The sequence below is a fragment of the Bradysia coprophila genome, unplaced genomic scaffold (genome assembly GCF_014529535.1).
Source record: "Bradysia coprophila strain Holo2 unplaced genomic scaffold, BU_Bcop_v1 contig_350, whole genome shotgun sequence".
Lineage (NCBI taxonomy): Eukaryota > Metazoa > Arthropoda > Insecta > Diptera > Sciaridae > Bradysia > Bradysia coprophila.
Genome location: NW_023503608.1, coordinates 9,636,113 through 9,650,275, shown reverse-complemented (window position 1 = coordinate 9,650,275; position 14,163 = coordinate 9,636,113). Strand labels below are relative to the sequence as shown.

Genomic DNA, 14,163 nt, shown 5'->3' with positions numbered 1-14,163 from the left:
GCTGAGGGTTATGACCGTTAAATAATTTCCTCACCTACAAGGGCCCGATTACTCGATGTCTTATCCACTGTTGGTATTGACGCTCCGCAGAATTTGCCTTGTCCCAGGAATGGCGATTCCATACTTGCTCCATTTTTCAGTATCACGTAGCTGCGACACTCCGAATTGCCATTAGTTGGAATATCGAATTGAAGAAATTCAAATTTGATCGTTCGGCCGCGGCGAACAGTTATGCTCCTAATGAAGAAAGCAATAATGAAAATCACTTTCAATATCAGTCAAATCAGTTCGGGTTACCAACCATTCACAGTCATATTCTCTATAAACTGTAATGACACCACTAGGACCAGTCATGGGAGCACCACATTGGGCTTTTGCCATGCCAAGAAATCCTGTGCGATTGGCATAATAGTCCGAAATGAAATTAAGTTGCAAATACGGATTCCCGTGCAATTGTAGTACTACATTTGGAGTCTCTTGGCATGTCCTATTCAGCAACTTATAGTTCGACAAATCATTACTGGACGATACTTTCACATAGTCACTAAGGCAGTTAAACGAATCTTCCAAATCAATTTCGAGAAATTGGAACGCTGCATGGTAGCCGGCCTGTTCCGGTTTCAGGGTCCACGTGCAATTACGATTGGCCTCGTAGCCGTACGGATATCCCGGTGAGCTGATATTCACGGCAGTTACATTATTCAGATAGATTATGGAATTTTCGGTGCAGTTAGTTGTTTGGGTCTCGTTCTTGACTTCCACCCGTTTCTCGCTGACCTCGTTCCATTCCAATTTAAACGAAATCTCACTGAAGAAATCAGTTGAACTTGTGACAAAGACAATGTTAGACGATGACACAATAGGATTTGTAGTCGTTGCATCAATTTCCTCAACTGGTGCTGAATCATCATAGCCATCGTGAATCTGGTAAAGTAAGGGGCAAACAAGGAAATTACCACAGGTTATCCAGAAAAGCGGAGTTAGAAAATCTTACAGAAAACCCATTTCCGCTCTTCGACAAAAACTCCTTAACGACAATCGAAATGTAGTATCCAAATCTGACCGTGATGCGGTGTGTATACACTTGTGATACACGTTCGAAAGCAGTCGGATACAAAGGCGAGGTGATGATACCACTAGAACCAGTGATTTCAACGGAAGTGGCTATATGAAATTTTAATTTTACTTAAGGGGAAAAGGGAAGCGTGAAAAGGTGATCGTATACCATAAGTGTATTGCGCCAAAAATCCAGTACCCACTCCATCGGAATTGCTTTTAAATTTCAGCCAAAAGCGCTCCGCTTGCGGTAAATCAGATGGTACATCGTTTCCGCAATATACACCTGGAAGGAAATTTTTAGTAATAAACACAATGCGTACCCAATGCGCTTAAAAGCAACGACTCTAACCAACAAGGTTGCCTGAAATGCTGTTCTCACGAATTTCCAGATAATCTTCGTTACATTTATCAGATAGCTCAATGTCCATTTTTTCAATGGTAAGAATCAAACGATTTCCCGGCGACGCACTCAATTCCCAGACGCATTCCACGTCAGTCGGGTAGCTTCTTGGGTATGATGGTGACGCTATCTGACCAGTCAGGTCTGAGAATTTACCACCGCATGCTGTAAAGAAATGTTGAGCATTTTGATTCGTTGCATGTATCGTGAACTGGCGCGTACCACCGGAAATTGAACTTACTATTTTCCATTGTAGAATAAAATGCAACGAATCTGAAACTCAACATGTGATCTTCTGTAAGCGACAATGTAAGTGAGTTTCCACTGCTCACGATTGGCGGAGGATGACCTTGCTCACAAACTTCTTTGGCTAGAGGAGATGTCGTGTTTGATCCATCGTAAATCTTTGGTAAATAAAAATTATTATTCAATTCCTGCTAGCGGCGAATAAATAAAAACCAAGGTTCCACCCTCAAGTTTCTAAATGTAAAAAAAAAATCTGAGAATATTTTTGTAAAAATTTCTGGGTGGGAATACTTCCTCTAAGAATTAAGTTTATTCACAAGAATCATGTCTCTTCTGACTTTTCTAATCAATCCACTCACCAAGACTTTCAGGAAGCATCCACCTTCAGGTAACGATAAGGTAACTAGACTTGCAATTGTCAGAGTAACGTGTTGCTCTATAAAGAATAAAATATAAAAATTCATTTCAAAAGAAACGAATTGGTAAAAGTTTACCTGGTTTCGGTGCTATTAATGTCCAGTTACAATTTTTCTGTTCCATTCCATGGAATGAATCCATTTCGATTGTACCACTTTCGTTAACCATAATAGTACCACCACAAGCCTATACACAATGCAGAACATGCTGTTCCAATAAATCACAAACAATTGAAGATGTTTCAAAACCATTACCGTCACAAAGTTAGCTCTAAAGCCCTTATATTCTATGGAACCGTCGGTTTGCATCACAACCAACATTTTATTGTCCGTAGAATTGTAAATTGTCTTTGGAATTTCATTGCCGCAAAGAGTGGCCATCAGTTTGTCGTCCGTTTTCTCGTATCCGTTGTAAATCTATTGAACACAACATTGAAATCCTTGTGTATTTAGGTCTCTGTTCAAAAGAATAAATCGTTATACCTTAACCGAATCGTGCATGCAGCTGTCTTCTGTGCTAAAGTCTATGAAGCTCAAAGACAACCGATGATTGTCCTCAACTTCGAGGAACCATTCACAATACATATTTGAATCGTAATTGTTAGGATACTTTGGTGAAGTAAACGATGACGATCGGGTTTTGAACATACCACCGCACTCTGTAAACGACAGCGTGTGAGAACTTAAAAAAAAACCTTTCACAGTGCTACACTTACGTATTGTCTTGGTAGTGTAGAATGCACTAAATCCTTTTCCAGAGTACGAAAAATCGGTGGTGAATCTTACAAATAATTCATTACCGTGCGACGTCACTACGTTTGGTTTATCGAATTTGTGGCAAAATTGGTTCATGGGATGCGAGAAGTTTTTCTCGTTGGATAACTGAAAATTTTGTTTTTTCATTTAAGTTTGATTTTGTTTGAGGTTGGAGAGCATAGAACGTATTCATTGGATACTTAAATAACAATTTTAATTGCATGTTTTAGTGCAACGTAAGAAAATCTGTTCTCGAGAACTAATAGAGAACGTCAGATTTTACGTCGCTAAACGCAAAGACGTTATGCTAATTGAATTGAACCAAATTTAATGTCACTGTGCAGCGCATGATCTCAGAACTCCGGTAAATTAATTTGTTTTCTAATCGAACGTATATCTGCTGTGAGATTTTTTAAATTTATTTGAAGTCTACGTCATCAATGAGAAAACAAATAAATTTTCAAATTCTTACAATAGAGACATTTTCCTTTATAATTAAATGTCGTCTCTAAATTTTTTACATCGTCGTAATCTCCTCAATAATAGAGTTTACTCTATAATGAGAACGGTCGCTTCGAAATTTCTTGTTGTAATTAAATTAAATCCAGCAGCTTAACACTCACCTCCAACTTATCGTAACAAGTGCCACCCATTTCAATGTCTAGATCATTTATAGTGAGCTCAATTACGTTACCATAATCTGTCACAATAGACCATTCACATGTGACGCCGTGAGGGTACTCGTTCGGATAGTTTGGACTTGTAAAATTACCGCTTGGTCTTGTAAACATATTACCGCATCCTAGAATTTACAGAATGATTTTCTGAGTTTGTGATCAAAAAGTTATTTGGATGTAGCTAGTAGGGTGGGTCGTATTTTCATTTTGTTTTTATTTTAAAAGGCCTGGCCCCAGGCTGTGCTCAGAATTGGCCAAGGAATCCGAAACAGCAAAAAAAAAAATTTAAAATTCATTTTTCCCTTGCCTCTAGGCTGATTTTTGGGGTAGTAGCATGAAATTGCACACAATGTTGACAGATATCTCGGGCAGTTGGGAACAGAAGACATTGCTGCTAACTGTAGTGAATAGCTGAGGAGTCCAGCTATAAAATACCATAAGAACGTTGTTCTTCTTCGCCTTCACTCGGGCAGGATAACTCTGTCAGTGTTCCCAACTAAGACTTTTCAACCAAAAATTTCAACTGTATTTGCAAACAAAATCGGCAAATGACGACATAATGCATCGTGTGAGGTATGTCTGAACAGGTAATCTCATAGAATCCATTGCAGAGAAGTTTTATGATTACAAGTTGAAAAAACTCACAGGAGCTTTGTTTTTGAAGCCAAAAGTTGGCAATTTTTTGTTAGAATGAAAAAGTTAAATGAACGTTCTTATGGTATTTCATAGCTGAACTTCTCAGCTATTCACTACAGTTAGCAGCAATGTCTTCTGTTCCCAACTGCCCGAGATATCTGTCAACATTGTGTGCAATTTCATGCTACTACCCCAAAAATCAAAAATCAGCCTAGGCAAGGGAAAAATGATTTTTTTTTTTTTTTTTTCTGTTTCGGATTCCTTGGTCAATTCTGAGTACAGCCTGGGGCCAGGCCTTTGAAAATAAAAACAAAATGAAAATTCGACCCACCCTACTAGCTAGCGCGTGTGCAAATTATGTGTATCCGCGGTTCCAGGATACCGGGAAATTTTTAGGAAAACAAATTGGATACCGGGAAATTGAATGATACTTGAACAAACCAGCGGGAAATGTATGTGCGGGAAGTAAATTTTATGTTTTTGGATACCGGGAAATTTCGAAAATTTCGACTTGGATACCGGGAAGAAAACATAATTTGCATACGCGGCAGCTAGTCAATTTACCTTGAACTTCAAATTCCAAATGGAATCCACCAGCTGAAAAGCTAGCGTCGGTTTTGAATCTAAAACGCAACTTAAATGTTGTGATTCGCCAAAATTTCTTTCAAACAAAAATACCTGACAACCACTGTGTCGCCAATGGAAGTGAAATCCTTGGGCATTTCTTTACAGTACTTCTCTGATTGTGACACTTCCTTGTCTTCACTTTTTTTCTGAACGATCTCCAAGTAGTCAAATGTACATTCTTTCGTTTCGTCGCTGTCATCGTAACTTTCTTCGGTTTCGAACTGTGAAAAGGCAACGAATATTTTGTTTCCTCGAGGTGCAATGATCGTCCAATCACATTGCAAATTATCTGGATATCTGTCAGGGAAATTCGGTGACTCGATGACGCCACGGTGCAACTTCATCTCGTGCGTGCACACTTATTAGTTGAATTGTTTTTTATTTCAATTAGACTCATTGCCACATAATATCAGTTTGACGGAGTTACCTGTGTTAAACCTCAAATCAAATCCCCTTCCCTGATTATTAACATCAGAGATCATTCGGATGAATATTTCGTTTGACGTGGACAAAATTGGAATCGGCACAAGATTGAGCGCACAGTATTTTCCCAAACTTTTTGCAGCTGAACTGCGTCCATCGAATATTTCAATGTAATCAAAGTAACATTCGTAATGCTCTTCCAGTTCCAAATCAGTGAACAACAATTGTACCAACGATCCCTTACTCACAGTAATACGCCAATCGCACTGCGAATTGATGCCGTACGGATTCGGATAATTCGGTGAATGTATCGAACCGCGCACAGCATTGTGTATGTTTCCGCCACAACCGGACATTGTCGAATCCCATGTGATGTTGAATCCTTTAAAATTGCGCGACGAATCGGTTTTGAATTCAATGTGCAGTTGGTTGGTGAACGATCGAATTACTTTCGGGATTACAGTTCCACAGTATTTTCCGAAGATTGGTGATTGCATGGTGCCACCATTTCTGGTTAAAATTAATTTAGCGGTTTGGTGATCCATTATTCGATTAAACTTCGTGTTTGCGCATGGTCGATGGTAATTAAAGGATAATTATACAACAACTAATGACCTACCTTATTGTAAGCGAATCGAACGCACAGTCTTCGCGTTCTTCTAATTCGAAAGACTCTATTTGTAGCTCAATTTGTTGGCCTGTTGGGGCATTCAATATCCAAACACAATCTTTGTTTTCCGAGTATTTTTGTGGCCATCCTGCAAAAGCAGCAGTGCTATTATCTTATTTGAATTATCATATTTGGCTATAGTGGACCTGCTTAGGCTGAAAAATGGGCTTAATCGTGCATCTTAGAAAATCGTTATAACGATGATTGTAGGTTGTTCCGTATCGATTACTGATTCTAAATTGATGTGGGGCCAAGACGGCAGCTCAATGGTTCTCTGGTGAGCGGCCGTTATGTCCCTTTTTTTCTATGATTTTTCATTCGTAAGCGAGAAGAGATGTCAATCCACTTCCAAAGGATAAGTTATAGAGAAAAGTCTAAATTTTTTTTTGGTGAAATTTATTTTTTGACATTTGAATCCAAAATGGCGGAAAAAATTGGTCAAAGTCGAAAAATATTTTTTTCTCAAAGGAAAATCTCTGAAACCGATAGAAAGACTGTAAATTCGCAAAAAATTTCTTCTAAAGGTTTATAGCGACTTTAAAGAGCTACGTTTTCGTTTTTTATTTATTGAAATCGGGCAGCTCGTTCCAGAGATATGTCCGTAACAGTGAAGTCACCACATGCTCTTCATGTAAAAATACATCGAAATTATTATTTCTTTAGAGTAAATAATCATACGTATTTCCATGACAATCGACCTAAAGTTGTATTTTCTGTAAATTTTAGTAACTCAAGGCGTAACCGAGTTTCATATTTTCACGAAAACATGCTCCCTGTTCTAGAATTTAAGGATTTTGAAGGATCTCTGGGTTTTTTGGATTCTCTTCAGGATTTATTGAACTGTTGAGGTGGTCAGTTCCTAAAATTATGTCACTGCTCATGCACAATATGTTTCCAGCTCTAGAACGTAAGTATTATGAAGGATATCTGAGATTTTATTGGGTTCCCTTCTGGACTTTTGGGATTGTTGAGGTTATATTATGTTAGTTCCTAAAATTCCACCACCTTACATGGTATACCATGCTATCAGTTCAAGAATTTGAGTAATTTGAAGGATTTGTCAAGTTTTTCTGGGTTTCCTTCTGGTCTTCTGGTGTTAATGAGATGGTAGTATTTTGGTTCTCAAAATTCCTCCATCCAACATGGTCTACTATCTTCCCAGTTCTAGAGTTTTGAGGTTTCTTAGGATATCGTTTGAACTTACGGGATTGTTAAGATGACTCTCAATAATCCTGAATATCCAGATGATGTACCATAATGGTTAAATTTTAGGATCTGACCAGTTCTATAATCCAAAAAGTCCAGAAGGAAACCCAGAAAAACTTGACAAATCCTTCAAATTACTCAAATTCTAGAACTGATAGCATGGTATACTATGTAAGGTGGTGGAATTTTAGGAACTAACATAATATAACCTCAACAATCCCAAAAGTCCAGAAGGGAACTCAATAAAATCTCAGATATCCTTCATAATACTTACGTTCTAGAGCTGGGAACATGTTGTGCATGTGCAGTGACATAATTTTAGGAACTGACCCATTACCACCTCAACAGTTCAATAAATCCTGAAGAGAATCCAAAAAACCCAAAGATCCTTCAAAATCCTTAAATTCTAGAACAGGGAGCATGCTTTCGTGAAAATATGAAACTCGGTTACGCCTTGCGTTACTAAAATTTACAGAAAATACAACTTTAGGTCGATTGTCATGGAAATACGTATGATTATTTACTCTAACGAAAAAAATAATAATTTCGATGTATTTTTCCATGAAGAGCATATGGTGACTTCACTGTTACGGATATATCTCCGGAACGAGCTGCCCGATTTCAATCAATAAAAAACGAAAACGTAGCTCTTTAAATTCTCTAAAACCTTTTGAAGAAAATTTTTGCGAATTTACAGTCTTTCTATCAGTTTCAGAGATTTTCCTTTGAGAAAAAAATAGAGCTGTCGTCTTGGCCCCACATCAATTTATAATCAGGAATTGATACGGAACAACAACAATCATCGTAATAACGATTTTCAAAGATGCACGATTTTTTGCCTAAGCAGGTCCACTACTACATAGAATACGAAGAAAGAGAGGAGGTTCAATGAAGGAGCTTTTTTTAGCCGTTGGCTAGTAATTAAAAAAAAAATAATAAAAAAAAATAAAGACCAAGCACTAGAAGAAAGGATGAACGCAACTATCTGATGTACCAAGAAATGTGGAATACAAACCTGGAGAATTCAATCTTCCAGTTGGTGCGTAAAATGATCCACCGCAAACTAAAATGAAATAGAAAGCAACTGTACCGGTGATCGATTCGTGTACGTGAAACTAGCAAACCTCTTTTTGCGTCTATGAACATGTATTGCACTCTGAAACCATCTGCCGAAACCGACGAATCCGTAACGAATTTAATTCCTAGTACATTACTACTGGATTGTGTTACAGGCGGCATATTCGTGCCACAGTATTTTTGTATTTTGGTTCCATTATGTACATATCCTTCGAAAATTTCAACGTAATCCAAGGAACAATCTGAACTGTCTTCCAAATGAAATGCGAAAAACGTCAATTGAATGACAAAGCCTGGCGGTGCCATAATAATCCAGCTGCAATCGGCATCGTGCGCATATGTTTGTGAAACCAAATGTTTCGGTGGCTGAATGTCGTGTCCAAGAGTTTTAATTACTCCTCCACACTTAATATCGATAAATGAATACGCTGCCCTGAAACCTTTTCCGCTGATCGACGCATCGCTCTGGAAGAGCACCATCATAACGTTCATTGTTGATATCGCAGTAGGTGGAAGTGTGGTCCCGCAAAATTTTCTGATATCAGTGGCATTTGACTCAAAGCCGTCATAGATCTTAACAAAGTCGAAGTCACAATCGGGGTATGATGTATCCTCGATGTCAAAGTCATCGAAGACTAATGTTATTGCTTTGCCAGGCGGAGCAAGAATTTCATACAAACAAGAACGACTGTGCTCGTATGGATTCGGATAGAATGGTGAAGTGATGACGCCAGTTGCATTTTCAAACAATCCACCACAAACTGTAAATTGCATTTAGTAAATGGTAGATGGAGCTGGTGCGCAACGACTAAGAATTCTTACCGATTTCGTAGCTGATCCTAAAGCCTTCAAAATTAGCTGACCAATCCGATTTGAATACGACCAGTAAAACGTTACCCAGTGATGTGTATGATGGCGGTATACTGTTTCCACAATATTTACTCACTTTCGGGTCTTTGTCGGATGAACCTTCGAAAATCTTATACGAGGAAATAGATGAAAACTCAACTCACTGATTTTCTCATCATCGAACTCACCTCGATGTAATCATAATCACAGTCTCTACTCTCTTCCAATTCGAATGACTTGAATTTGATTTCTATACGGGATCCTACAGGCATTCGAATCAAATATTCGCACAGCATATTTCGTTGATAAGCTCCATTCTGTGTGGGTGGACCAAATTCACCATTACTAGCTGTGAAAACTCCACCACAACCAGGTATACCTAAAATAATAACTACTTTAACGCTCTGTCGATTAAGAAACAGAGAACAAAGATGTGGCACTGGATAACTTCTTAGTGCCAGTCCCTCGCGTCACAAAACGTAATATCTTCCAATATAACTATAATTCACCTTCAACAACGGTGTAGTGAATTTGAAATCCTGCATCGGTTCCAGCTTCATCCGAATGAAATGTCACCACTGCATGATTTTCGGGTGTAGTCAACGGTTCTGGATGCGATGTGTTACAATATTTGTTCAACAGTGTGCCAGATGTACTTGACCCACTGTAGATCTGATGAGACGATAGAAACTTCAGTATGACGTCCATTAGGTAGACCATACAATTTTCTAGATTGATACTTTAGAACGACCTTGATCGTTCAGAGACGACAAGTTTATCAACAAAATTTCTACATTTTCAAACAACATGCAATTCCCTGATGCCATTAAATGACATAAACCGAACCTGTTACTTTAGTGAATTATAATAAAAACGAAATTGAGCACCGTTTCGAATGGGATTACGATGTTTCTTGTTTTAAATTTATATTAACATCATCTGCCTATTTGAAATGGAGCTAATCAACGAAATTTCATTTCTTCAATAATTCACTAACGTGACATGTCCCATCTCTTCATTTAATTATTCAGATATAATCTTGCGTTAGACAAGTCTTCTCCTTTCTATGTCGTCGTTATCTATAACAGATGAAGTATCCGTCCGTGAAAGGTTTGAGCATGGTTCTCAATCATGTCAGTTCTAAAGTAACAAACTTGAAAATTCAGCGGTTAGTTGAGATATTCAATTTACAGCGATATAGTCGTATTGACACGTTTCGTGGGCTTCTAACTGCAAGGTGAAAAATTGGAATTGAAAGCGCTTTCCGAATGGTGCTGTTAAATCCCACTCGCAATCACGATTCGGTGGATAGTTTCCTGGCGAACTGTAAAATTGTAATTTAAATCAGAAGGGTTCTACAATCAACGCATTTAAGTTTTACAAACAGAACCACCGTCGAAAGATACTTACCCAGGTGATGCGATTGTTCCATGCGAATCTACTTCAAACGTTCCTCCACAAATGGGATCTGTAGTAAAAGAATGATTAATTAAAGCGCTGCATACAACATACATCAAATAGTTTTCCTACCTATACTGTTCCAATTAAGCTCAAATCCGTCATGCGAGGATGAATTATCGGATCGAAACCATAGGTACAAAGTGTGGGTAGTCGAAGCAAAATTGCCGTCCTTGGGCAGTTTTATGCCACAAAATCTACCAATCATGTGAGAAGAAGACGTCCGGCCGTCATGTATCTTTTTGTATCAACAAGATTAGCATCTATGATGGAAACTACATTCAATTAAAGCGAAAAGTACCTGCAACCAGTCGAACCGACATGGTGGCCCGGACGGCTCTACAGCAAATTTGGTGAATGTTATGTTCAAAACTTGGCTAGCATTGGTTCGAATTACCCAAGCACATCGTGAATTGTGCGGATATGTATCGCTTAATGGATATTTAAGGGTTCCACTTTGACCGCTTAGCACACCACCGCATTCACTTCTTTGCGTTTCACATAGATTTCCAGTGAACGACGGTGAACACGAACACCGATAATTGAATCCACGAAGCCTGACACATGATCCTCCGTTCCGACACGGATTTGGTGCACATGGATCGAATGCATATGCACACACTGGTGGATTAAATCCTGCAGGACAGGTACATGTAAATGATGTTCCATTGGATGAGCATGTGCCGCCGTTCTAAAATTTTGATTTACTTAGATGCACGCACCCATTGACTGCAACCAGTCGTTTTACACTTACAATACATGGATTACTTGAGCATGGATGACGAAGAATTTCGCCAGGGGAACATCCCATAGAACCGAAACCCGATCCCACGTATCCAGCGGGACAAATACAAATTGGTCCAGTCGGTGTCTCCGAACATGTGGCTAATGGATGGCAAAAATTTTGCCGAGAACAAATTCCATTGATAAAACCGCCCCCTGTTGCACTGCCTGAAGATCCAGCATCTGCCGGTATTGCTCGTATACAATATCTCCCATCTCCCTGCCAACCTGGCGGACATGATCCGCAACGATATGAACCCTAAACAAGTTCAGTTTTTACTGATGTCCGATGCAAAATAATTTTACTCACTCTAGTGTTTATGCATTCCACAGACGGTGCTGTACTACATCCTCCATTGTTCACTTCACATTCATTAATATCACTGCAGTAGTGTCCATTTCCAGTAAATCCTAAATACGGCAGTTATTGATCTCTCAAGCAATAAAAGCTCTTAAAACATTTTAGTTGGCTTACCTGCAGGACACTGACCGCACATAAACGTTCCAGGCAGATTAATACATTGTACCGGTGGATCCCTACACAGTAAAGACTGTAGAAAGAAATCGACGTCATATCGCAGACATTTCAAAAAGCTTACTTCGAACAGTATGGCTTCATTTCGCTGCACTCGTCAATATCAACTGAACAAGCCAATGAGATGCCATTTGACTTCCATCCTTGATCACAAATGCATTTATATCCAACCTGATCGGCAGAGGATATACAGCTACCATGTCCACAGAACTCACTTCCGGCAGATACACAATCAACTGTACGTTTAGCGCAGTGAATGCCTTGCCAGCCGGGTGTACAGGCACAACTAAATATTAGAAAATTGTCATTTTGCTACAAACAGTAAATCAGTATCATCGTACCTATAACTTCCCGGTGAATTAACACAGCTTGCTCCATTTTGACAACCTAACTCTGTGCCAGCAAACATAGCACATTCATTCACATCGTTTGCACACGTTTTACCCTCCCAATTCAAGGGACATTTGCAGGTGAAATCAGTGTACATATCGACACACGTTCCTCCGTTCTGACATGGATTGCTTCTACAGTCATCTTCGCTTAAATTGTTGAGTATGCGCTCCACTTTTGTTTCTAAAGTCAAAATTCGCCGTTGAAAATTCCGTAGTCGCGTGTTGACGATTGGTGTCATTCTTACTGAATTTCTGTTAGTTCTGCAAAATGACTGTCAGTAACCGTTGGCGTGAAAAGATTTTCTTGTCTCAATTCTACTCACCCATTTTCAAGACGTACTAATCTGATGCCATGACTCAGATCAGTAGCTTTCAGATCAACTATGTTCTCTTCGACTGACTTTATGCGGTCGATAACATTCCTCGGTGAGCCTACGTGATCAGCAGCTCCTTCAATTATTTTAAGAATATTGATATCGTTGATGTTCAGACATCCAATTCCTTGTAAGCGAAACGATATGTTGCGATCTTTTGCTGATTCCACAATAAGATTACCATCGCTGGCTAATATTCTTGGCCTGAAATTTGTGAAATTTGTGCATGTGTCACTGTAGTTGGTACGTACAGCGAACTCATTGCTATTCAACATAATAAGTAGAATAATGGTCCGACTTCAAATATGATTCCCTGCAGATATTTTATATATGTTGGAATGACCATGATATAAAATGTGACACTATTGTATTGTAAAACATGACTCTGTCTAGTTCATCTACTAGTTCCACTGCATTTTTCATGTTACCAATAAAACCGAAATTCTCCAGAGAATTTTAACTATAATTTTATCGTAATGATTGAGCTATGAGGTCATACGTGTTATCGAATTAATTTAATACGCTTGACTCTCTGGTGCTAAACGTCCTTATCATTAAATGTTAAAAAAAGGTTTCCATTAATGGTCGACTTCCAGGACCTATTTTTAGGAATTTAAGTCGTAGAAATTAAGGAATTTAGGAATTTTTAAGAATTTACATTCCTAATATTTGGCGCTTGACTTCGCATTGTAAAAGTTTCAGTTTAGATCAATAGAAAATCGCAGAAAAGAAATTCTGAATAGAAAACTAACTGGCATAGTAACACATTGGCAACGAAGCTTATTTATGCAGATCTTGCACAGGACATACCCCAAATTTTTTTTATAAAAATCTAAAATTTTATCTTTGATTTTTAGAATTTTTCTGAGGTGTTCCCTGACTCCTAATCAAAAATTTTGCTAGCCGAAATCCGACTAGCCGCAATTGTCGGCACTGTGTTGTGCACATTCTAACTCACTAATTACTGTAACAAAATGTGGGCGTGTAAATTATAATACACCCACTTTCAGTCTATGCTATATGCTATATGAAATCTCTTCATTAGTTTATAAATTTTTGGGCATAAAATGTGAATGTGGTCTTTCTGTCTTTTCCATCGTTCCCACTTTCAACAGTCGCAGTATCTAGTTACAATCCTAAGTAATGAATTTTAACTTACTGTCCATCAAAGTAAAACCCATGACATTGGCTTATTAGAGCCCAGATAAAGCACAAATATAGTTCAGCCATTTCAATTTCACAATTTCAAACCATCAGTTTTTCATTATGGAACCACTTCTAACGAAACACGTTCTCAACTTTCAATTTAGATTTATGATCACTCAGCACTGTCTAACATTCAAGTACACAGTTTATACAATGAAAAGCAGCCACAATGTAGCACAGTATATTCTTTAGTTGGTATTCATCTAACAATTTTTAATTTTTAATAAATTTATTTTCACTGGTAATCCTTTAGCTGTAGACACTTTTCACAATTTTAATTAAAAATCACCGAACAAACTAACGGTAGTCCAGCATTTGCAAGTGGTATTTATACTAAGGGAATAGGGGCGGTTAAAACGCAATCTCTGGACAA

General features: G+C 38.3%; 1 protein-coding gene across 1 annotated transcript in view; it reads right to left on the bottom strand.

Annotated features, from left to right (window-relative positions):
• The window catches only part of LOC119081125, a 48,403-nt gene extending 34,496 nt beyond the window's left edge, over positions 1-13,907 (bottom strand). Inside the window, exons 1-32 of the mRNA XM_037189869.1 lie at positions 13,744-13,907; positions 12,534-12,788; positions 12,160-12,471; positions 11,883-12,104; positions 11,759-11,820; positions 11,594-11,694; positions 11,255-11,542; positions 10,802-11,191; positions 10,573-10,738; positions 10,453-10,510; positions 10,234-10,366; positions 9,552-9,714; positions 9,231-9,421; positions 9,016-9,172; positions 8,241-8,954; positions 8,132-8,179; positions 5,860-5,998; positions 5,245-5,750; positions 4,869-5,175; positions 4,755-4,813; positions 3,501-3,679; positions 2,838-3,003; positions 2,605-2,780; positions 2,377-2,538; positions 2,200-2,308; positions 2,065-2,141; positions 1,701-1,863; positions 1,409-1,624; positions 1,226-1,342; positions 995-1,164; positions 302-924; positions 35-237 (exon numbers count right to left, since the gene is read on the bottom strand). Coding sequence (XP_037045764.1) covers positions 35-237; positions 302-924; positions 995-1,164; positions 1,226-1,342; positions 1,409-1,624; positions 1,701-1,863; positions 2,065-2,141; positions 2,200-2,308; positions 2,377-2,538; positions 2,605-2,780; positions 2,838-3,003; positions 3,501-3,679; positions 4,755-4,813; positions 4,869-5,175; positions 5,245-5,750; positions 5,860-5,998; positions 8,132-8,179; positions 8,241-8,954; positions 9,016-9,172; positions 9,231-9,421; positions 9,552-9,714; positions 10,234-10,366; positions 10,453-10,510; positions 10,573-10,738; positions 10,802-11,191; positions 11,255-11,542; positions 11,594-11,694; positions 11,759-11,820; positions 11,883-12,104; positions 12,160-12,471; positions 12,534-12,788; positions 13,744-13,814 — 6,703 coding nt within the window. The 5' untranslated portion in view covers positions 13,815-13,907. The remainder of the gene's footprint in view (positions 1-34; positions 238-301; positions 925-994; positions 1,165-1,225; positions 1,343-1,408; positions 1,625-1,700; positions 1,864-2,064; positions 2,142-2,199; positions 2,309-2,376; positions 2,539-2,604; positions 2,781-2,837; positions 3,004-3,500; positions 3,680-4,754; positions 4,814-4,868; positions 5,176-5,244; positions 5,751-5,859; positions 5,999-8,131; positions 8,180-8,240; positions 8,955-9,015; positions 9,173-9,230; positions 9,422-9,551; positions 9,715-10,233; positions 10,367-10,452; positions 10,511-10,572; positions 10,739-10,801; positions 11,192-11,254; positions 11,543-11,593; positions 11,695-11,758; positions 11,821-11,882; positions 12,105-12,159; positions 12,472-12,533; positions 12,789-13,743) is intronic.
• Positions 13,908-14,163: the final 256 nt, after the last annotated feature.